At 38.3% G+C, this 23,359-nt stretch overlaps 1 protein-coding gene and 3 pseudogenes across 3 annotated transcripts in view; 3 read left to right on the plus strand and 1 right to left on the minus strand.

Annotated features, from left to right (window-relative positions):
- ITGB3BP (integrin subunit beta 3 binding protein) overlaps nucleotides 1–23,359 on the plus strand; it is a 90,601-nt gene that overhangs the window by 35,725 nt on the left and 31,517 nt on the right. For all 3 annotated transcript variants that reach the window (XM_073788937.1, XM_019919666.3, XM_019919665.3), the window contains exons 3-4: nucleotides 101–236; nucleotides 18,472–18,541. In XM_073788937.1, coding sequence (XP_073645038.1) covers nucleotides 101–236; nucleotides 18,472–18,541 — 206 coding nt within the window. The remainder of the gene's footprint in view (nucleotides 1–100; nucleotides 237–18,471; nucleotides 18,542–23,359) is intronic.
- Nucleotides 900–1,811, plus strand: LOC109547363 (peroxiredoxin-1 pseudogene; annotated as a pseudogene).
- Nucleotides 3,323–3,583, plus strand: LOC101318141 (heat shock factor-binding protein 1 pseudogene; annotated as a pseudogene).
- LOC101317858 (keratin, type II cytoskeletal 8 pseudogene) lies at nucleotides 9,497–11,030 on the minus strand (annotated as a pseudogene).

Genomic DNA, 23,359 nt, shown 5'->3' on the forward strand with positions numbered 1-23,359 from the left:
AAAGAGTATTAGTTTGAATTTTGCGAGTTTTTCAAATGTATTTCCAAAGATCTGTAACTAAACATAAGTATTTTTGTCCCAAATTAATATTTATTTCTAGTCATTTGATTCTTCAAAAATCACAAGGAAGATAAGTGTTACAGCCTATTCTCCAACAACTGGAACCTGTCAAATTAGCCCATTTGCTTCTCCCACAAGCTCTAAAGAACAAGAGAACAAAAATGGACCATCAGATGGTTAGTTGAAAATTCTTTTCCATTTATTGTGAGATTTTTCTAGTTATTGGTTAAATCAGAATTTTGATTTAATAATATGTGGATCTTGCTGCAGCTGATTTTTCTCTTTTTTCTTAAAGAATTCAACATAGAAAAGACTAGAATATAGGTAACACTTGGGACATAAATGTAAACTTTATAGGCAGTTATTTTAAAATGCTACTGCAGACTTTGTTCTCTTACTATCCCATCCATTAAATAGAAATTATGGCCTGACTGCCTTCAGCCACTATCAATTATAATGGTATAGCCCCTTAACAAGCTATCCATCATGTGCATAAATTAAAGGGCACATAATTCAGGTAATGCTACACTACAATTTAAGAATGATACTTCTGAATGTTATTTTTATCCATGTTATCCGTTTAGTTTTTCCACATTTCCTGTGTCTTTATAGCTTGCTTTTATTTATTATATTTCATCCTCTTTACTATTTTAAATGCATTTGCAAAAGGTTTTTAGAATTTTCCATTAGAGAGTAACCTAATTTTAATATGAAATTCTTTATTCTAAAATACTGTTAGTTTAATTTTGACCACACATATTTCTTATTCTCTGGTAGTTTATTTCTAAAATATTCATTTAAAAGATAGAAATCTAGGCGTGTCTCCTTCCTGACTGTCCTCTGTAGTTTGTCTGTGAGAACTGCTGATAGCAATATGTCTTCAGGAAATGCCAAAATTGGGCACCGTGCCCCCCAGTTCAAAGCAACTTCTGTAATGCCAGATGGTCAGTTCAAAGATATCAGCCTATCTGACTACAAAGGAAAATATGCTGTGTTCTTCTTTTACCCTCTTGACTTCACCTTTGTGTGCCCCACGGAGATCATTGCTTTCAATGATAGGGCAGAAGAATTTAAGAAACTCAACTGCCAAGTGATTCGTGCTTCTGTGGATTCGCACTTCTGAAACCTGGCATGGATCAACACACCCAAGAAACAAGGAGGACTAGGACCCATGAACATTCCCTTGATACCAGACCCCAAGCGCACCATTGCTTAGGACTATGGGGTCTTAAAAGCCGATAGAGGCATCTCATTCAGGGGCCTTTTTATTATTGATGATAAAGGTATCCTTCGACAGATCACCATAAATGACCTTCCTGTTGGCCGTTCTGTGGATGAGACACTGAGACTAGATCAGGCTTTCCAGTTTATTGACAAACATGGGAAAGTGTGCCCAGCTGGCTGGAAGCCTGGCAGTGATACCATCCAGCCTGATGTCCAGAAAAGCAAAGGATATTTCTCTAAGCAGAAGTGAGCACTGGGCCATTTTAGGGCCAGGCTGAAGTAGATGGCCATGAGAACAAAACCTCTTTTGTACTATTGTCATGCTAAAACACAAGATCTTACACTCAGCCCAGATGTGGTGTGGGACAGGACAGGCCTTTCCTGCAGCGGTTGGGGAGGCCAGCCTTTCTTCCTCTGGAGGGAATGGCCTGAGCTGTATTATGGGGCAGGCAAACTGATGTGTATAGTAGTAGGGTATCACTTTTGGTCTTCTGTAGTTTTATTAAACTTGAGCTGAGAAAAATAAAGATATAGAAATCTAGATTTCATAGGTTTAATTTTTAATATTGTAAAAGGTCATGAATCAGTGACATGTCAAGTTTTTATAATATAAAATATTAAATAGGTTTAAATTTAATAAAACACATTTTAGATATGCTGTGATTAGCCTGATTCATATTTACTATTTAATATTTGAGTGCTAAGCATGTACTAGAAACTACAGAGAAACAAAGAAGTCTCCTCATTTTACCTAATTTGTTGTAATGAAACCTATAATGAGATCTTAAACTTTTGAATGACTTTTATTTTACTTTAATCAGGTGCTTTTAATCTTAAAGCTATCACTACTAGGTTTGCTTTCACAAAAATATATGAAGATTTATGTGTTTTCTTCAAGCTCTATATAGTTCTGGGGGTTTTTTCATTTGCTTGATATATCTTTTGTTTAAAATTAAAAATTAGTGCCTTAGAGATAGAACATCTCTATCCTGGAATGTGAACAGATTTCAAGTGGATACATACTCAATTTCCATATTGAAATTAAATATGGACTTAAGGGAACATTTCTTTTGCCCATAAAAAGATTGGTCACGTGATCTCGGTTGACATTTAAGTGGATAATTATCACAGATTATAGTACTAGGTAAGCTCTTTTTTAAAAAGTCATATAGCAAGGGTTCCTGGGGTGCTGGTAATATTCTATTTCTATGTGATGGTTATGCGAGTTCACGCTATAATTATTCATTAAACTGCACATACGTGTTTTATGTACTCTTTGATATATAGATCACACATACAGAAATCTCAAAATAGAATTCTGTCTAGAATCTTATATCGGATTATGTCATTTGTAATCATTACATTGCTTTTCCTAATATGTCATCTTATATATGTTTTAGAAATAGGAAAGCCTGGGTCTTATAAAGTAATTTAAGTTCCAAATGAAGTCATAACTTCTGTTAACAATTCTCACTTTTTGAATATTGTACAAAACATAAGGTACAATTTAAATAAGCACTTTTACTTAAATAGCATTTTCAAGGACATTTTAGGTGCTACTCACTTCCCATCACACTTAGGATATATAAGTCAAAACTTTATCATGACTTTCAGGGCTATATGTCATCTAATACCTGACTACCTCACCTGCCTCATTTTCTGCTGCCCTTCCGATGTTTACAGTACTTTAGCCACTCTTACTTTCTGGCTATTTGTCAATCGTGCTGAGCCTGTTGCCTTCACAAGAACTGCACTTGCACTTTTCTCAATCTCGAATATTCTTCCTCCAGGTATTTATATGTACTTTCTATATTCATTTGAATCACATACTATGTGAACAGGTGACAATATTAACTTTAAATCTATTTATAATTATAAAAGGAAGAAAATGTGGTTCTAAGTCTTCCCTCTACTTAGACTCTACATGGCCCACAAATGGCGTGAATGCTTCCAGTTTATACATTTAATATACACACATACGGGGCATCTGCGCAGACAAATGGAAGTGTAGGTGACGGTCTGAGACAGCACCGCCAAGCTGGGAACCCGGGAGATGGCAGAGGCTGAGCCCAAGACCATGCAGGATCTCACCTCGGTGGTGCAGACATTCCTGCAACAGATGCAAGATAAATTTCAGACCATGTCTGACCAGATCATTGGAAGCATTGATGACATGAGCAGTCACATTGATGGCCTGGAGAAAAACATCGCAGACCTCATGACACAGGCCGGGATGGAAAAGCTGGACGGGGAAAGCAGGATTGCTGCCACACAGAAGACTTGAAGGTTGCTCATCTGCTCTGGAATCTGGAACACCCTTTTTACAAACCAAGAGAAGCCGGATAGCTTTTTGCAACTAACTACTCTGTGTAGACAGGTTTTATATTATAAAGTGTGCATTCTTCTTACCACATACTATAGAGTTGGTTTATAGAGTAATTTCCCTCCCCTGCCCCCCATGTTTCCTGAACATGGTAACTTCACGTCTTGGACCTTGGTCAGTTGTGCTATTAAACACTAAAACTTTGGCAGTTCCTGCACACAATTGTCAAATTTTTTAGTGTATTTTTGTGAAGTCATTTTTTTCCTATCATTCCCTTTGTAGTAGTTGCTGTTTGATAAAAGTTGCTGTGTAATTTTTTTATTGGACATAGGGTAGATCCTTGGTTATAATAAGATTTTGTGAAGTAAGGCATTGATAGTTAAGGTTCTTTGATCCTCAGAGTGACTGAGTAAACACCAAATAGTGTGTTGGTGATACTTTCCAAGTGGTTAAAAACATTTAACATTGTGTATTCAGAAATATCTGGCACTACTCTGTCGCCAAAACTCGGAATGGAACCACGATTTTATGTCTGAGTCCCTGAGGTCAGATGCTACAGTAACAAAGAGTGACCACAAGCCACTTTACGGTTAGCATTTTTAAATACAGACAATGACAGAGTTGTCTGATGTGATGAGGTTTTCAGCAGTTAGAGTTTTGCATGAGGTTTGAACCTTCAGTAGGACCTTACCTTGTCCATCTACAGCAGTTACCATAGGAAATCTGGCAGGACTTTACAACTAAGCTACTCCATCTTTTGAGCTAGTGGCTGGGAAGAGAAACAAAAAAAGAAAACAGACCATGTTAAATCCATGCCTACTAAATAACTAGCAGTAGGCTTGGGTTTTTAAGAAATACTGTTTCTTTAAACTGTTTCTTACCTAAATTCGAGGAGAGTAGTGGCTTTATAATTGATGATGGAAGACAGGGAAAATAACTCCTACGGCTCAGCCGTACAGTGTCAGGAGTGCTGAGCCCAGAGGCAGTGTTGATGGGAAGGAGACCCATGCAACTGTCACAGCAGGATGATTTTGTATAGAGAATATGGAAGAAGCTGAGGAATGGAACAGTGCTTTGGAGAGGGAAACCTGTAGTCAACACAGCATGATTTTTTCAAAGTTTCCTATGTCACTAGTCTTTATTGTTTGTACTGCAAATATATAATAATATTAAGGAATAATTTGTCCTATTTATAAATTATATGGGGAACACAGAGGAGTCGATTTCTTCTGGGATAAAATGAATTCCCCACTGTTATCACCGAGCTGCAGAAACTCCCTCACTGGGCCGGTAGGTTGTGCTGCAAGGTGTGGCCCTGAAAGCCCAGAGCCAGCTGGACTCAGGGACTGGGTGGAACCGCGTGCAAGATGCTTCCAAGCCTGGGAAATGGCAAGTGGACCATCAGGATGTAAGCAGTTGTCTTCCTTAAGTAACAGGAAGGTTTCAGAGAAAGCTCCCCTGACCAAAAATACCTGCCGTGAATAAAGGTGCCTGAAATCCTGCTTAAAAAAAAAAAAAAAAAAAAAAAAAGATACACACACACACACACTCTTATTTATTTATCATCATATATATTGATTACATTTATGTATGTTTGTGTGTGTGTATCATTATATTGCTATCCCCTCCCCTACCCCTTAGCAAATTTTTCCAAACTAGTATCCTTTTCAGAGGAGAGGAAAGATGGTAAAATTTTCTGTTCTTTTACTCCCAAGATTGCATCAGACTTATTTTTTAATAGTTGGGGTAGAAGGATAAACAACAAATTTGCATAGTCAAAGAGAGTACTTGTAAATTAGACAATAGATCTGTAAAGATCACCCAGACTGTAGCAGTGTAACAGCACAGAGAGATAAAGAGATGGAGTATATGATAAAACAGTAAAGAGAAATAATGGATAGAGTAAGATCCAACATATGTCAAATAGGAGTTCTACAAGGAGGAAATAGAATGGAGCAGAGGCAATAGCTAAGATATATGGACTATCGGCTTTTCATAATTGAGGAAAGACAGGAATTTCCAGATCAGACTGGCATGCTTCATCTGAGCAGGATGAAATAAAACAAATTAAAACAAATTCACACCTAATCGTATCATGGTAAAAATGCAGAACATCAAAGACAAAGAGAAAATTTTAATGACAGCTTGACAGTAGACTTCTCATCAGTATCTATGGGCTGCAGCAGGAAATGGAGTAATAATACCAACTGAAAGTCACAGCTGAACTTTTTATTCAGGAAGTAAGAATGAAGTAAAGGTATTTTCAGACAGTCTGAGAGAATTTACCATTCACAGATATTCCCTGAAAGGATTACTAAAGAATGTACTTCTGTAAGTACATGCTCATAATTGAGCCTCAAATAAAGGAATGAAATGCAAAGAGCAATGGTAAAACAAAGTAAATTAGCAAACATGTTGGTAGATCTATAAATCTAGTTATAAAACTGTGATTACAAATCTTGCTGACTATAAAGCAAAACAAAAACAACTTGATAGGGGGTTGAAAACAAATACTAATAGACCATAATAGCATGGGAGATATATGAGGAAGCAGAAAGGAATTAAAAATTTTAAGGTCCTTATAATTTTCAGGGAGCAGATGGAATATCTGTCACTTGACTTTTTAATGGTATTTTTGTTTACTTGCCTGTAAAATGGGAAAAATAATAATATCTACCTCAGGATTGTTGTGAGAATTAAAAGAATTAATGTACAAAAAAGACTTAGAACAGTGCCTGGCATATAGTAAGTGTTCAATACATATTTTAGCTATACTTTAAAATATTATTATTATACTTTAAGAAAAGACGTCAGATGATTTAATGTAAAAGGATAAAAAAACAGTGAATATTAGCTTTTTAAAAAAGCTAAGAGTTGTTACAAGAATATTAATATTAATATAGACCAAAATAGACTTTAAGACAAAAAGGCTTTATTGAAGGTAATACGAATTTTTACATAATGAGAGAAGGAAAGATTCACTACCAGAAAAAGGATCCTGACCTTTGTGCATCAAAAATAAAAACTCAAAACATGACGAAATAAGACAGGATTGCAAGGAGAAACTCACAAATCCCTAATCATCATAGGAGATTTTAAACTACCTCTTTCAGAAACTGATAAAATGGATAAAAAAAAATTAGGAAAGATACAGACAGTTTGTTTTTTATTGTCATTCAACCAATTTCTTTTCTTCCAGTTTTATTGAGCTATAATTGACATATAGCACTGTTTAAGTTTAAGGTGTGCAGCATAATGATTTGACTTACATACATCATGAAATGATTACCACAATAAGTTTAGTGAACATCCATCATTTCATATGGAAGCAAAATAAAAGAAAAAGGAAAAAAATTTTTTCCCTGTGATGGGAACTCTTAGGATTTCTCTCTTAACAATTTTCATATATAACATATCACAGTATTAATTATATTTATTGTGTTGTACATTACATCCCTAGCATTTATTTATCTTATAACTGAAGTTTGTACCTTTTGACTACCTTCATCTCATTCCTCCTCCCCGCTACCCTGTGCCTCTAGTAACCACAAATCTGATCTCTTTTTCTATGTGTTTGTTTGGTTTGGAGGTATAATTGACATACAACACTATGTTAGTTCCTGGTGTACAACATAGAGATTCGATATTTCTATACATCACATAATGATCACCACCATGAGTCTAGTTACGATCTATCACCATAAAAAAATATCACATTACTATTGATTATATTCCCAAAATGTACATTTCATGCCTGGGACTTACTTATTTTATAACTGGAAGTTTTTACTCTTAATCTCCCTCACCATTTTCTCTCATCCCTCCATTTCCCTCCCCTCTGGCAACCACCTGTTTGTTCTCTGTATCTATGACAGTTTCTGTTTTGTTACATTTGTTCATTTATTTGGTTTTTTAGATCCCACATATAAAAGAAATCATGACACTTGTCTTTCTTTCTCTGACTTAATTCACTTAGCATAATACCCTCTAGGTCCATTAATGTTGTCACAAGTGGCAGTTTCATTCTTTTTTAATGACTGAGTAATATTCCATTGTATATATATATACCACATTATCTGTTGATGAGCACTTATGTTGCTTTTCATATCTTGGCTATCATAAATAATGCTGCAGTGAACGTAGGGATGCATATATCCTTTCTAATTAGTGTTTTCATTTTCTTTGGATAAATACCCAGGAGTGGAATTGCTGGGTCATATGGTAGTTCTATTTTTACATTTTTGAGGAACCTTCACACTGTATTCCATAGTGGCTGCACCAATTTACATTCCCACTAACAGTGCACAAGGATTCTCTTTTCTCTACATCCTTGCCAACACTTGTTATTTCTTGTCTTTTTGATAATAGCCATTCTGACATGTATGAGGTGATTTTGATTTGCATTTCCCTGATGATTAGTCATGTTGAGCATCTTTTCATGTGCCTGCTGGCCATCTGTATGTCTTCTTTGGAAAAATGTCTGTTGAGATCCTCTGCCCATTTTTTAATCAGGTTGTTTGGTTTTTTGATGTTGAGTTGTATAAGTTCTTTATATATTTTGGATATTAACTCCTTACCAGGCATATCATTTGTAAATATCTTCTCCCATTCAGTAGGTGGCCTTTTTGTTGTGTTGATAGTTTGCTTCGCTATGCAAAACTTTTTTGGTTTGATGTAGTCCTGTTTATTTTTGCTTTTGTTTTCCTTGCCTGAGGAGATAATATCAAAAAAATATTACTTTTTTTTGTTTTGTTTTGCATATACATTCATTTGTATTATTTTTTTAGATTTGACTTATAAGTGATACCATACAGTATTTGAAATATTTTCATAGGCACTAAAGATCTTTCCAAGAATTTACTAAATCAGTATGCATTTAAACAGTCAGGTACTTTTACCTCTAAAATCGTATTTATTTTACTGTGATATCCTGAGGAACTCACTATTTTCTAGATATTAGTATCAACAATCCCTTGTTGTCAACTCTGAGACAAAAAAATAGGGGTTAAATAATGCAAGCTGGAAACTTTAATATACTTTGATTTTAAATATATATATATATATATATATATTTTTTTTTTTTTTTTTTTAAGGAACCAGTTGGTTGCTCTCGTGAAATCCCTTTTTTTTTTCAGCATCTTTATTGGAGTATAATTGCTTTACAATTGTGTTAGTTTCTGCTGTATAACAAAGTGAATCAGTTATACATATACATATATCCCCATATCCCCTCCCTCTTAAGTCTCCCTCCCACCCTCCCTATTCCACCCCACTAGGTGGTCACAAAGCACGGAGCTGATCTCCCTGTGCTATGCGGCTGCTTCCCACTAGCTGTCCGTTTTACATTTGGTAGTGTATATATGTCCATGCTACTCTCTCACTTCGTCCCAGCTTACCCTTCCCCCTCCCCACGTCCTCAAGTCCATTTTCTACGTCTGCATCTTTATTCCTGTCCTGCCCCTAGGTTCGTTAGAACCTTTTTTTTTTTTTTAGATTCCATATATATGTGTTAGCATACGATATTTGTTTTTCTCTTTCTGACTTACTTCACTGTATGACAGACTCTAGGTCCATCCACCTCACTACAAATAACTCAATTTTGTTTCTTTTTATGACTGAGTAATATTCCATTGTGTATATGTGCCACATCTTCTTTATCCATTCATCTGTCGATGGACACTTAGCTTGCTTCCATGTCCTGGCTGTTGTAAATAGTGCTGCAATATACATTGTGGTACATGACTCTTTTGTGTGTGTGTTGGCAGAGCCAGCTGAAGCTTTACTCTTGGATTGGCTTTTAGTTGGGGGTGTGAGCAAGATAGGGAGCCCCAGGCAGTTGACTTCCCCCGGGGTGGGCTAAGGACGGGGCTGAGCCTCAGGTCTCTGGTTCTGACACTCCCCCGCACAGCTCCTTCTTGCAGGAACAAGTGAGTGGGGAGGCTGAGAGGGATCGCAGGAGGCTTTCACTTGGTCAGGACGTCAGAGGACTCAGACACCAGCTTCCCATCATGGGTCTCAATCTTCTTCACAACCACAGTCTTAGAACTGGTACAGCTGAAGGAGCCAGAGCCCCCTCCAGAGCCCAAGCTGGACTGGTAGGAGCTCAGGCTGTAGTTGAGGCGAGGGGTCCCGTAGGCTGAGGTCAGTCCACCTGAATACCCACTGGTGGTCTTGGTGTGGATACTCATGTTCTGCATCCCAGACTCCAGCCGGCTCGCCTTGCCCTCCAGCAGCTTGTGGTAGGTGGCAATCTCCACGTCCAGGGCCAGCTTGATGTTCATCAGCTCCTGGTACTCACACAGCTGCTGTGCCATGTCCTGCGTGGCAGTTCTCACAGCAGCCTCCAGCTCAGCCAGCTTGGCCTGAGCATCCTTGATGGCCGGCTCACCACACTGCTCAGCATCAGCAATGGCAGCCTCCAGGGAAGCCCTCTGGCCTTTGAGGCCCTCAGTCTCAGCCTGGAGTCGGTTGATGTTCCGGTTCATCTCAGAAATCTCTGTCTTCGTGTGACGGAGGTCATCCCCGTGCTTCCCAGCCAATGTCTGCAGCTCCTCATACTTGATCTGGTACATGGTCTCAGCCTCGGCCTGGCTGCAGTTGGTGATATCCTCATACTGGGTCTTGACCTCGGCGATGATGCCGTCCAGGTCCAGAGAGTGGCTGTTGTCCATGGACAGCACCACGGAGGTGTCAGAAATCTGCGGCTGCATCTCCTCTCCATACAGTTGCCTGTAGAAGTTGATCTATTCAGTCAGCCCTTCCAGGTGGGACTCCAGCTCTACCTTGTTCATGTAAGCTTCATCCACATCCTTCTTGGTGATGACACATTCATTCTCCATGTCTGTGTGCTTTTGGATCTCTTCCTTGTACTTGGTCTTGAAGTCCTCCACCAGCCCCTGCATTTTGCCAAAATCCACCTCCAGCTTCAGCTTCACCTGGGCCACGGTTTCCAACTGATGCCAGAGGTTGTTGATGTAGCTTTCAAACACGTTGTCTGTGTTGCTCCGGGCTGTCTTCTGCTGCTGCAGGAGGTTCCATTTGGTCTCCAAAATCTTATTCTGCTGCTCCAGGTGTCGCACCTTGTCGATGAAGGAGGCAGATTTGTTGTTCAGAGTCTTGATCTGCTCCTTCTCCTGGGTGCGCATGGCCTAGATGTTAGGGTCCACCTCCAGCTTGAGGGGGCTCAGCAGGCCCTGGTTCACTGTGGCAGCTGTGATGCCCCCCAAACCCAGGGCCCCGCCATAACCTCGAGCCAGACTCATGCTGGTGCCCAGGCCACCCCGGAAGTTGCTGCTGCTGCCCACCCGGGAGAAGGCCGAGGAGCTGATGTGGGCACCGACCCACTGGTATAGGAGCGGCTGCTGAAGGACCGGGGGCTGGAGGTGGACACCTTGTAGAACTTCTGGGTCACCCTGATGGACATGGTGGAGGCTGGAGAGGAGGCGAGGAGGCCGAAGCAGACAGAGACTCGAGGAGTTGAGAAGCTGCTTCTCCCATGACTCTTTTTGAATTATGGTTTTCTCCAGGTATATGCCCAGTAGTGGGATTGCTGGGTCATATGGTAGTTCTATTTATAGTTTTTTAAGGAACCTCCACTGTTCTCCATAGTGACTGTATCAATTTACATTCCCACCAACAGTGCAAGAGGGTTCCCTTTTCTCCACACCCTCTCCAGCATTTATTGTTTGTAGATTTTTTGATGACAGCCATTCTGACTAGTGTGAGGTGATACCTCATTGTAGTTTTAATTTGCATTTCTCTAATGATTAGTGATGTTGAGCATCCTTTCATGTGTTTGTTGACAATCTGATATCTTCTTTGGAGAAGTGTCTGTTTAGGTCTTCTGCCCATTTTTGGATTGGGTTGTTTCTATTTTTGATATTGAGCTGCATAAGCTGCTTGTATATTTTGGAGATTAATCCTTTGTCAGTTGCTTCATTTGCAAATATTTTCTCCCATTCTGAGGGTTGTCTTTTCATCTTGTTTATGGTTTCCTTTGCTGTGCAAAAGCTTTGAAGTTTCATTAGGTCGCATTTGTTTATTTTTATTTCCATTTCTCTAGGAGTTGGGTCAAATAGGATGTTGCTGTGATTTATGTCATAGAGTGTTCTGCCTATATTTTCCTCTAAGAGTTTGATAGTGTCTGGCCTTACATTTAGGTCTTCAATCCATTTTGAGTTTATTTTTGTGTATGGTGTTAGGGAGTGTTCTAATTTTATTCTTTTACATGTAGCTGTCCAGTTTTCCCAGCACCACTGACTGAAGAGGCTGTCTTTTCTCCATTGTATATTCTTGCCTCCTTTATCAAAGATAAGGTGACCATGTGTGCATGGGTTTATCTCTGGGCTTTCTGTCCTGTTCCATTGATCTATATTTCTGTTTTTTGTGCCAGTACCATACTGTCTTGATTACTGTGCTTTGTAGTATAGTCTGAAGTCAGGGAGCCTGATTCCTCCAGCTCTGATTTTCTTTCTCAAGATTGCTTTGGCTATTTGGGGTCTTTTGTGTTTCCATACAAATTGTGAAATTTTTTATTCTAGTTCTGTGAAAAATGGTTTTGGTAGTTTGATAGGGATTGCATTGAAACTGTAGATTGCTTTGGGTAGTATAGTCATTTTCACAATGTTGATTCTTCCAGTCAAGTGGTATATCTCTTCATCTGTTTGTATCATCTTTAACTTATTTCATCAGTGTCTTACAGTTTTCTGAGTATAGGTCTTTTACCTTCTTAGGTAGGTTTATTCCTAGTTATTTTATTCTTTTTGTTGCAATGGTAAATGGGAGTGTTTCCTTAATTTCTCTTTCATATTTTTCATCATTAGTGTATAGGAATACAAGAGATTTCTGTGCATTAATTTTGTATCCTGCTCCTTTACCAAATCATTGATTAACTCTAGTAGTTTTCTGGTAGCATCTTTAGGATTCTCCATGTATAGTATCATGTCATCTGCAAACAGTGACAGTTTTACTTCTTCCTTTCCAATTTGGATTCCTTTTATTTCTTTTTCTTCTCTGATTGCTGTGGCTAAAACTTCCAAAACTGTGTTGTATAATAGAGGTAAGATTGGGCAACCTTGTCTTGTTCCTGATCTTAGTGGAAGTGGTTTCAGATTTACACCACTGAGAATGATGTTGGCCATGGATTTGTCATATATGGCCTTTGTTTTGTTGAGGTAAGTTCCCTCTATGCTTACTTTCTGGAGAGTTTTTATCATAAATGGGTGATGAATTTTGTAGAAAGCTTTTTCTATATCTATTGAGATTATCATATGGTTTTATCCTTCAATTTGTTAATATTGTGTATCACATTGATTGATTGGCCTATATTGAAGAATCCTTGCATTCCTGGGATAAACCCCACTTGATCATGGTGTATGATCCTTATACTGTGCTGTTGGATTCTCTTTGCTAGTATTTTATTGAGGATTTTTGCATCTATGTTTATCAGTGATATTGGCCTGTAGTTTTCTTTGTTTGTGAGATCTTTGTCTGGTTTTGGTATCAGGGTGATGGTGGCCTGGTAGAATTTGTTGGGGAGTGTTCCTCCCTTTGCTATATTTTGGAAGAGTTTGAGAAGGATAGGTGTTAGCTCTTCTCTAAACGTTTGATAGAATTTGCCTGTGAAGCCATCTGGTCCTGGGCTTTTGTTTGTTGGAAGATTTTTAATCACAGTTTCAATTTCAGTGATTGTGACTGGTCTGTTTATACTTTCTGTTTCTTCCTGATTCAGTCTCAGAAGGTTGTGGTTTTGTAAGAAATTGTCCATTTCTTCCAGGTCGTCCCTTTTATTGGCATATAGTTGCTTGTAGTAATCTCTCATGATCCTTTGTATTTCTGCAGTGTCAGTTGTTACTTCTCCTTTTTCATTTCTAATTCTGTTGATTTGAGTCTTCGCACTTTTCTTTTTGATGAGTCTGGCTAATGGTTTATCAATTTTGTTTATCTTCTCAAAGAACCAGCTCTTAGTTTTATTTATCTTTGCCATTGTTTCCTTCATTTCTTTTTCATTTATTTCGAATCTGATCTTTATGATTTCTTTCCTTCTAATAACTTTGGGGTTTTATTGTTCTTGTTTCTCTCATTGCTTTAGGTGTAAGGTTATATTGTTTATTTGAGATTTTTCTTGTTTCTTGAGGGAGGATTGTGCTGCTCTAAACTTCCCTATTAGAACTGCTTTTGCTGCATCCCATAGGTTTTGGATCATTGTGTTTTCATTGTCATTTGTTTCTAGATTTTTTTGTTTAGAACTTCATGTTTGTTAAAACCTTTTTTAAAAAATTTATTTTATTTTATTTATTTTAGGCTGTGTTGGGTCTTCGTTGCTACACGTGGGCTTTCTCTGGTTGCGACAAGCAGGATCTACTCTTCGTTGTGGTGTATGGGCTTCTCACTGCGGTGGCTTCTCTTGTTGCGGAGCACAGGCTCTAGTTGCACAGGCATCAGTAGCTGTGGCTCATGGGCTCAGTAGTTGTGGCTCGTGGGCTGTAGAGCACAGGCTCAGTAGTTGTGGAACACAGCACAGGCTTAGTTGCTCCACAGCATGTGGGATCTTCCCAGACCAGGGCTTGAACCCATGTCCCCTGCATTGGCAGGTGGATTCTTAACCACTGCACCACCAGGGAAGCCCTGTTTCTGGGTATTTTTTTATTTCCTCTTTGATTTCTTCAGTGATCTCTTGGTTATTTAGTAGTGTATTGTTTAGCCTCCATGTGTTTGTATTTTTTACCATTTTTTTCCTGTACTTGATATCTAGTCTCATAGCATTGTGGTTGGAAAATATACTTGATATGATTTCAATTTTCTTAAATTTACCAAGGCTTGATTTGTGACCCAAGATATCATCTATCCTGGAGAATGTTCCATGAGCACTTGAGAAGAAAGTGTATTCTGTTGGTTTTGGATGGAATGTCCTATAAATAAAAATAAAGTCCATCTTGTTTACTGTGTTATTTAAAGCTTGTGTTTCCGTATTTATTTTCATTTTGGATGATCTGTCCATTGGTGAAAGTGGGGTGTTATAGTCCCCCAGTATGATTGTGTTACTGTCGATTTCCCCTTCTGTAGCTGTTAGCATTTGCCTTATGTATTGAGGTGCTCCTATGTTGGGTGCATAAGTATTTACAATTGTTATATCATCTTCTTGGATTGATCCCTTGATCATTATGTAGTGTCCTTCTTTGTCTCTTCTAATAGTCTTTATTTTAAAGTCTATTTTGTCTGATATGAGAATTGCTGCTCCAGCTTTCTTTTGATTTCCATTTGCATGGAATATCTTTTTCCATTCCCTCACTTTCAGTCTGTATGTGTCCCTAGGTCTGAAGTGGGTCTCTTGTAGACAGCATGTATACAGGTCTTGTTTTTGTATCCATTCAGCCAGTCTGTGTCTTTTTGGTTAGAGCATTTAATCCATATACATTTATGGTAATTATCAATAAGTATGTTCCTATTACCATTTTCTTAATTGTTTGGGGTTTGTTATTGTAGGTCTTTTCCTTCTCTTGTGTTTCCTGCCTAGAGAAGTTCTTTTAGCATTTGTTGTAAAGCTGGTTGCTGGTGCTGAATTCTCTTAGCTTTTGCTTGTCTGTAAAGTTTTAATTTCTCCGTCAAATCTGAGATCCTTGCTGGGTAGAGTAATCTTGGTTGTAGGTTTTTCCCTTCCATCACTTTAAATATGTCCTGCCACTCCCTTCTGGCTTGTAGAGTTTCTGCTGGAAGATCAGCTGTTAACGTTATGCGGATTCCCTTGTATGTTATTTGTTGCTTTTCCCTTGCTGCTTTTAATAGTTTTTCTTTGTATTTAATTTTTGTTTTGTTTTGTTTATGCGGTATGTGGGCCTGTCACTGTTGTGGCCTCTCCCATTGCAGAGCACAGGCTCCGGACGCGCAGACTCAGCGCCCATGGCTCACGGTCCTAGCCGCTCCATGGCATGTGGGATCTTCCCGAACTGGGGCACGAACCCGTGTCCCCTGCATCAGCAGGCAGACTATCAACCACTGCGCCACCAGGGAAGCCCTGTATTTAATTTTTGATAACTTGATTAATAGGTGTTTTGGTGTGTTTCTCCTTGGATTTATCCTGTATGGGACTCTCTGTTTTCAACTATAATCTCTCTCAGTCCCTTTCTTTTTCCCTTCTTCTTCTGGGACCCCTAGAATTCGAATGTTTGTGCGTTTAATGTTGTCCCAGAGGTCTCTGACACTGTCCTCAATTCTTTTCATTTTTTTTCTTTATTCTGCTCTGCAGTAGTTATTTCTACTATTTTATCTTCCTGGTCACTTATCCATTCTTTTGCCTCAGTTATTCTGCTATTGATTCCTTCTAGAGAATTTTTAATTTCATTTATTTTGTTGTTCATCATTGTTTGTTTGCTCTTTAGTTCTTCTAGGTCCTTGTTAAACGTTTCTTGTATTTTCTCCATTCTATTTCCAAGATTTTGGTTCATCTTTACTATCATTACTCTGGATTCTTTTTCAGGTAGACTGCCTATTTCCTCTTCATTTGTTTGGTCTGGTGGATTTTTACCTTGCTCCTTCATCTGTGTATTTATTTTTCTGTCTTCTCATTTTGCTTAACTTACTGTGTTTGGGGTCTCCATTTTGCAGGCTTCAGGTTCTTAGTTCCCATTGTTTTTGGTGTCTGCCCCCAGTGGGTAAGGTTGGTTCAGTGGGTTGTGTAGGCTTCCTGGTGGAGGGGACTGGTTCTGGTGGATGAGGCTGGATCTTGTCTTTCTGGTGAGTAGGACTGCATCCAGTGGTATGTTTTGGAGTATCTGTGAACTTATTATGAGTTTAGGCAGCCTCTCTGCTAATGGGTGGGGTTGTGTTCCTGTCTTGCTAGTTGTTTGGCATGGGGTGTCCAGCACTGTAGCTTGCTGGTCATTGAGTGGAGCTGGGTCTTAGTGTTGAGATGGAGATCTCTGGGAGAGCTCTTGCCGATTGATATTATGTGTGGCTATGAGGTCTCTGATGGTCCAATGCCGTGAACTCGGCTCTCCCACCTCAGGGCTCGGGCCTGACACCCGGCCAGAGCACCAAGACCCTGTCATCAACATAGCTCAGAAGAAAGGGGAGGAAAAAAAAGAAAGTAAGAAAAAATAATTTTTTTAATGAAATAAAATAAAGTTACTAAAATTAAAATTTTTTTTAATTATTAAAATAAGAAAGGTAATTAAGAAAAAAGAAGAGAGCAGCAAAATCAGTAAACAAATCTACCAAAGATAACAAGTGCTGAAAACTAAGATAAACATAAAAATCAGAAACTAGTCAGTCACATACAGCAAACCCCAAGTCTGTAGTTGCTTCCAAAGTCCACTGCCTCAATTTTGGGATGATTTGTTGTCTATTCAGGTATTCCACAGAGGCAGGGTACATCAAGTTGATTGTGGAGATTTAATCCGCTACTCCTGAGGCTGAACAGAGAAATTTCCCTTTCTCTTCTTTGTTCGCACAGCTCCTAGGGTTCAGCTTTGGATTTGGCCCTGCCTCTGCATGTATGTCGCCCTCTGGCATCTGTTCTTTGCCCAGAAAGGAGGGGGTTAAAGGAGCAGCTGATTTGGGGGCTCTGGCTCACTCAGGCTGTGGGGAGGGAAGGGTACAGAATGTGTGGTGAGCCTGGGGTGGCAGAGGCCAGCATGACGCTGCAACAGCCCGAGGCATGCCATGTGTTCTCCTGGGGAAGTTGTCCCTGGATCATGGGATCCTGGCAGTGGTGGGCTGCACAGGCTCCCTGGGGCATGGGTGTGGATATTGACCTGTGCTTGCACATAGGATTCTTGGTGACTGCAGCAGCAGCGTTAGTGTCCGGGCTGTCCCTGGTGTCCGGGCTGATAGCCGTGGCTTGCACCTGTCTCTGAAGTTCATTTAGTCAGTGCTCCGAATCTCCTCTCCTTGCACACCCCGAAACAATGGTCTTTTGACTCTTAGGCAGTTCCAGACTTTTCCTGGACTCCCAGCTAGCTGTGTTGCACTAGCCCCCCTCAGGCTGTGTTCACACAGCCAACCCCAGTCCTCTCCCTGGGATCTGACCTCTGAAGCCGAAGCCGAAGGTCCCAGCCCCACCTGCCCTGGTGGGTGAGCAGACAAACCTCTTGGGCTGGTGAGTGCTGTCGGCATTGACCCTCTGTGCGGGAATCTCTCTGCTTTGCCCTCTGCACCCCTGTTGCTGTGCTCTCCTCCGTGGCTCCGAAGCTTACCCCTGGCACGCCCTGTCTCCGCCAGTGAAGGGGCTTCCTAGTGTGTGGAAACTTTTCCTCTTTCACAGCTCCCTGCCAGAGGTGCAGGTCTCGTCCCTATTCTTTTGTCTCTGTTTTTCCTTTTGCCCTACGCAGGTACGTGGGGAATTTCTTGCCTTTTGGGAAACTTGAGGTCTTCTGCCAGCGTTCAGTAGGTGTTCTGTAGGAGTTGTTCCACGTGTAGATGTATTTCTGATGTATTTGTGGGTAGAAAGATGATCTCCATGTCTTACTCCTCTACCATCTTGAGGGTCCCTCCTCATGAAAATATTTGATGAAAAACTAATGTATTTTAAACTAATTATATTATCAAAGTGGATTTATCTAGTTTTTCTTTTTAATATACCAAGCCTCAGTGGAAATTTTATTCAAAAGATTATTTCTTCTATATAATGTAATGATGAATAAAACATTAGGAGACTGGCAAATTTAAAAAAAACCTACCTATTGAAAAGTTATCCACAATAGTGAAAAAATTTTCTCGTAACAAATTTCAGGATACTTTTTCTTTACCTACTCTTCTTTCATTTGTCAACCCTTTTATTTTCTGTTGAAAAGTTGGTGATTTAAATTCTATTTAAAATTTGACAGTTTTTGCCTTAACTTTACGTTCTTTTTATTGCACACATATAGGAAAGAGGAAAAACTGGAATCACCTCAGTATAACCGAAAGAAAGGAATCTACTACAGAAGACAATGATGAGTAAGTTCGTTGTTGCTGAAATAATATACTCGTGTGTCTTAAAAGAAAAAGGTCATATTTGTTAAAGTGATGATTTAAGATAAATCATTTCTTTGCAGAAATGAATAGTTTATACCTGAGTAGAAGTATTTTTTCTTAAAGAAGTAAAATTCTTTATTTATGATGTGTTTTGCCATGTTCATATGATGGTGATATATGATACCTTTATTTTAATACCCATTTAGCCCAGTTTCCCCAGCCTATGCTTAAGAGACTAGCTTAGGGTAAAACTGAGGGAAACACCCTCTTTGGATTTACATGGATGGACAAGTAATACATTGTCTTGGAACATAATTGCTGGTTCAAGAGCTAGGAACACAGTGAAGCCAGCAGAGTAAGGAATCTAGAGGAACCTAGAAGGCTTATTGGCCATCAGTTATTTTCATATTGGCCTGTCAAGGGTGCCTTGAATGAAGTCATTATGTGTAAAAAGCTACTGCCTATGTATTCTGGGAAGAATATTTATATCTATCCACTGAGGCTGAAAAAATTGAAATAAGCAGAACAGGGGGTTCAAGTTTTAAAGTACTTCATATGTTCAGCTCATTTACCTTTCCAGCTGTATCTTCTGTGTGCCATACAATATGATGGATGGATGGGTAAAGATGAGGAAAATAAAACATCTACCCATTGGGAGCTTATGGTCTCATGTTGTAAGTTAATATGTCTACTCTAACTTAGAAATGGGTTATGGGTTATGTTTCGAAATGTTATTTATTTATTTATTTAAATTGAAGTATAGTTGATTTACAATGTTGTGTTAGTTTCAGGTGTACAGCAAAGCAATTGAATTTTACATACATATGTGTGTGTGTGTGTGTGTGTGTGTGTGTGTGTATATGTTATTACAACCTATAGGTTATTACAAGATATTGAATATAGTTCCCTGTGCTATACAGTAGGCCCTTGTTGTTTATTTTATATTGAGTAATGTGAATCTGTTAATCCCAAACTGCTAACTTATCCCTCCCTTCCCCCCACTTTTCTCTTGGTATCCATAAGTTTGTTTTCTATGTCTGTGAGTCTGTTTCTGTTTTGTAAGCAAGTTCATTTGTATCATGTTTTTTTAGATTCCACATATAAGTCATATCATATGATATTTGTATTTCTCTGTCTGACTTACTTTACTTAGTATCATCTCTAGGTCCTTTCATGTTGCTGCAAATGGCATTATTTCATTCTTTTTATGGCTGAGTAATATCCCATTGTGTATATACACCACACCTTTTTTATCCATTCATCTGTCAATGGACATTTAGGTTGCTTTGGTGTCTTGGCTATTGTAAATAGCACTGCAATGAACATTGGGGCGCATGTATCCTTTCAAACCATGTTTTTATCTGTATATATCTCCAGGAATGGGATTGCTAGATCATATGGTAGCTCCATTTTTAGTTTTTTAAGGAACCTCCATACTGTTCTCCATAGCAGCTATACCACTTTACATTCCCACCAACAGTGTAGGAGGGTCCCTTTTCTCCACACCCTCTCCAGCATTTATTACTTGTAGACTTTCTGATGATGGCCATTCTGACCGATGTGAGGTGCTTTCTCATTGTAGTTTTGATGTGCATTTCTCTAGTAATTAGCGATGTTGAGCATCTTTTCATGTGCCTCTTCGTCATCTGTATGTCTTCTTTGGAGAAATGTCTATTTAAGTCTTCTGCCCATTTTTTGATTGGGTTGTTTGTTTTTTTGTTATTGAGCCACATGAGCTCTTTGCAAATTTTGGAGACTAATCCCTTGTTGGTCGCATTGTTTGCAAATATTTTCTCCCATTCTGTGGGTTGTCTTTTCGTATTGCTTATGGTTTCCTTTGCTGTGCAAAAGCTTTTAGGTTTAATTAGGTCCCATTTGTTTAATTTAGTTTTTATTACCATTACACTAGGAGTCAGCTTGAAAAAGATACTGCTGCGATTTATGTCAAAGAGTGTTCTGCCTGTGTTTTCCTCTGTGAGTTTTATAGTATCCAGTCTTACATTTAGATCTTAAATACATTTTAGTTTTGTATATGGTGTTAGAGAATGTCCTAATTTCATCTTTTTACATGTAGTTGTTCGGTTTTCTCATCACCACTCATTGAAGAGACTGTCTTTTCTCCATTGTATATTCTTGCCTCCTTTGTTGTAGATTAATTGATCATAAGTGCGTGGGTTTATTTCTGGCCTCTCCTGTTCCATTGATCTGTGTGTCTGTTTTTGTGCCGGTACTATACTGTTTTGATGACTGTAGCTTTACAGTATAGCCTGAAGTCAGGGAGCCTGCTTCCTCCAGCTCCATTCTTTCTCAGGATTGTTTTGGCTCTTCAGAGTCTTTTGTGTTTCCATACAAATTTTTAAATTACTTGTTCTAGTTCTGTGAAAAATGCTATTGGTAATTTGATAGGGATTGCTCTGAATCTGTAGATTTCCTTGGGTAGTATGGTCATTTTAGCAATATTGAGTCTTCCAATCCAGGTGTACAGTATGTGTTTCTGTTTGTGTCATCTTCAGTTTCTTTCATCAGGGTCTTATTGTTTTTGGAGTACAGGTCTTTTTCCTCCTTTGGTAGGTTTATTCCTGGGTATTTTATTCTGTTGGATGTGCTGGTAAATGGGATTGTTTAATTTCTCTTTCGTTGTTAGTGTATAGAAATGCAACAAATTTCTGTATATTAATTTTGTATCCTGCAACTTTACCAATTTATTGATGAGCTCTAGTAGTTTTATGGTGGCATCTTTAGAATTTTCTAGGTATAGTATCATGTCATCTGTAAACAGTGACAGTTTTACTTCTTTTACTTCATTTCCAATTTGGATTACTTTTATTTGTTTTTCTTCTCTGATTGCTGTGGCTAGGACTTCCAAAATTATGTTGAATAAAAGTGGCAAGAGAGGGCATCCTTGTCTTCTTCCTGATCTTAGAGGAAATGCTTCCAGCTTTTCACTGTTGAGTATGATATTAGCTGTGGGTTTGTCATATGTGGCCTGTATTATGTTGAGGTATATTCCCTCTACGCCCACTTTCTGGAGAGTTTTTATCATAAATGGATGTTGAATTTTATCAAAAGCTTTTTCTGCATCTATTGAGATGATCACATGCTTTTTATTATTCATTTGTTAATGTGCTTCATGTTGATTGATTTGCTGATATTGAAAAATCCTTACATCCCTGGGATAAATTCCACTTGATCATGATGTATGATCCTTTTAATGTATCATTGGATTTGGTTTGCTCATATTTTGTTGAAGATATTTACATGTGTGTATTGGCATGTAATTTTCTTTTTTTGTGATATGTTTGTCTGGTTTTGGTATCAGAGTTACATTGACTTCATAGAATGAGTTCAGTAGTGTTCCTTCCTCTGCAATTTTTTGAATGGTTTCAAAAGGGTCAGTTTTAACTCTTGTCCAGATGTTTGGTAGAATTTGCCTATGAAGCCATCTGATCCTGGACTTTTGTTTTTTGGTAGTTTTTAAATTACTGTTTCAATTTCAGTAGTTGTGATTGGTCTGTTCATATTTTCTATTTCTTTCTGGTTCAATCTTGGGTCTGAGTGTTTTTTAAATCATTTGAGTGAACCTTAGAATGCATTTTCCATACAAATTGTGTTGTTATTTGAGGTTATAACCTCAAGTCAGGGCTACAAGTCTATTTTTTTCATAATGTAGGTGAAGTATAGTATTAATCAGTAGTAGTCTAGATAAAAAGATATGGAGAGTGCCACTTAGAGTACAGTAGGGACAAAGGGAAGAGTTTTCTCAAAGAGGTGTCCTTCTTTGACAGCTTCATCTATCACCTGTACCCCTTTATCTGTTTTTATAGCTGCTTTCCCTAGCCATACTCCCCCCAGTTCCAAATATTTTCATGTGCCCTATCCCACAGATATTTTTGTTGTCAATTACCATTCCTCCTTCCTCTAACCGAAGTTCCAGTTTCCTTGGTGAAACCAATCTCAACTAGATATTAAGTGAGAAGCATTATTTTTTTGTTTAACTCATTTAATATATTTTGAAAGAGACAGTAGATGTACATAATAAGAACTCAAACTGTACAAAGGGATATATAGAAAGCAAGTGGCAAGTAACAATTTTTGAATCACATATATAATCTTGTGTTTGAAAGCAGTTACCTGCTAAACCAAATTAATCTCTGATACAGTTATATGAAGTATAACAAACTTAGAAGTAAAAGTAGACAGGAAATGAGAAAGTATTTTTGGACAGTAGTGATACCATGTAAGCAAACCAGACTTACCTGTTGCTTTCCCCTGAATCAGCTCCACTCAAGCTATCCTAAGCTTTCATAGTGTTTTTCCTTTTTTCTTCTGAACCCATCAATCTGCTTACAGCTTGACATTTTTTTTAACTTTTTATTTTATATTGGAGTATAGTTGATTAACAATGCTGTGTTAGTACAACAGAGTGATTCAGTTATACATATACACAGTAGCTCCCATAGCAGTGAGCTTTCAAGTAGCAAGGGAGGAGCAAGAAACTTTGTTATGGGTCACTTAGGAATTTGCCAGTATTTATTTAATTTCCCTCAATATTTGTTTCTAAAGATCCCTGTTATTTATGTATATCACTCCATGACTTGGTGTTAGAATTAATGAATTTAAGTACAAGCCAAGATATCTTACAATGTATAAAAATTATGTGTTTCTGATTGTTTTTTTCCACCCATCATAAAATTACTCAGACCTAGTCAATAGAGCTGTTTTATTAGCTTTAGTAATAAGCTCTTTATTTATTCCATTTGTTTAGATTTGTTTTATTATTTTGTAAAACCATTCCAAAGA

The sequence above is a fragment of the Tursiops truncatus genome, chromosome 1, assembly GCF_011762595.2.
Source record: "Tursiops truncatus isolate mTurTru1 chromosome 1, mTurTru1.mat.Y, whole genome shotgun sequence".
In the NCBI taxonomy this organism is placed as follows: Eukaryota; Metazoa; Chordata; class Mammalia; order Artiodactyla; family Delphinidae; genus Tursiops; species Tursiops truncatus.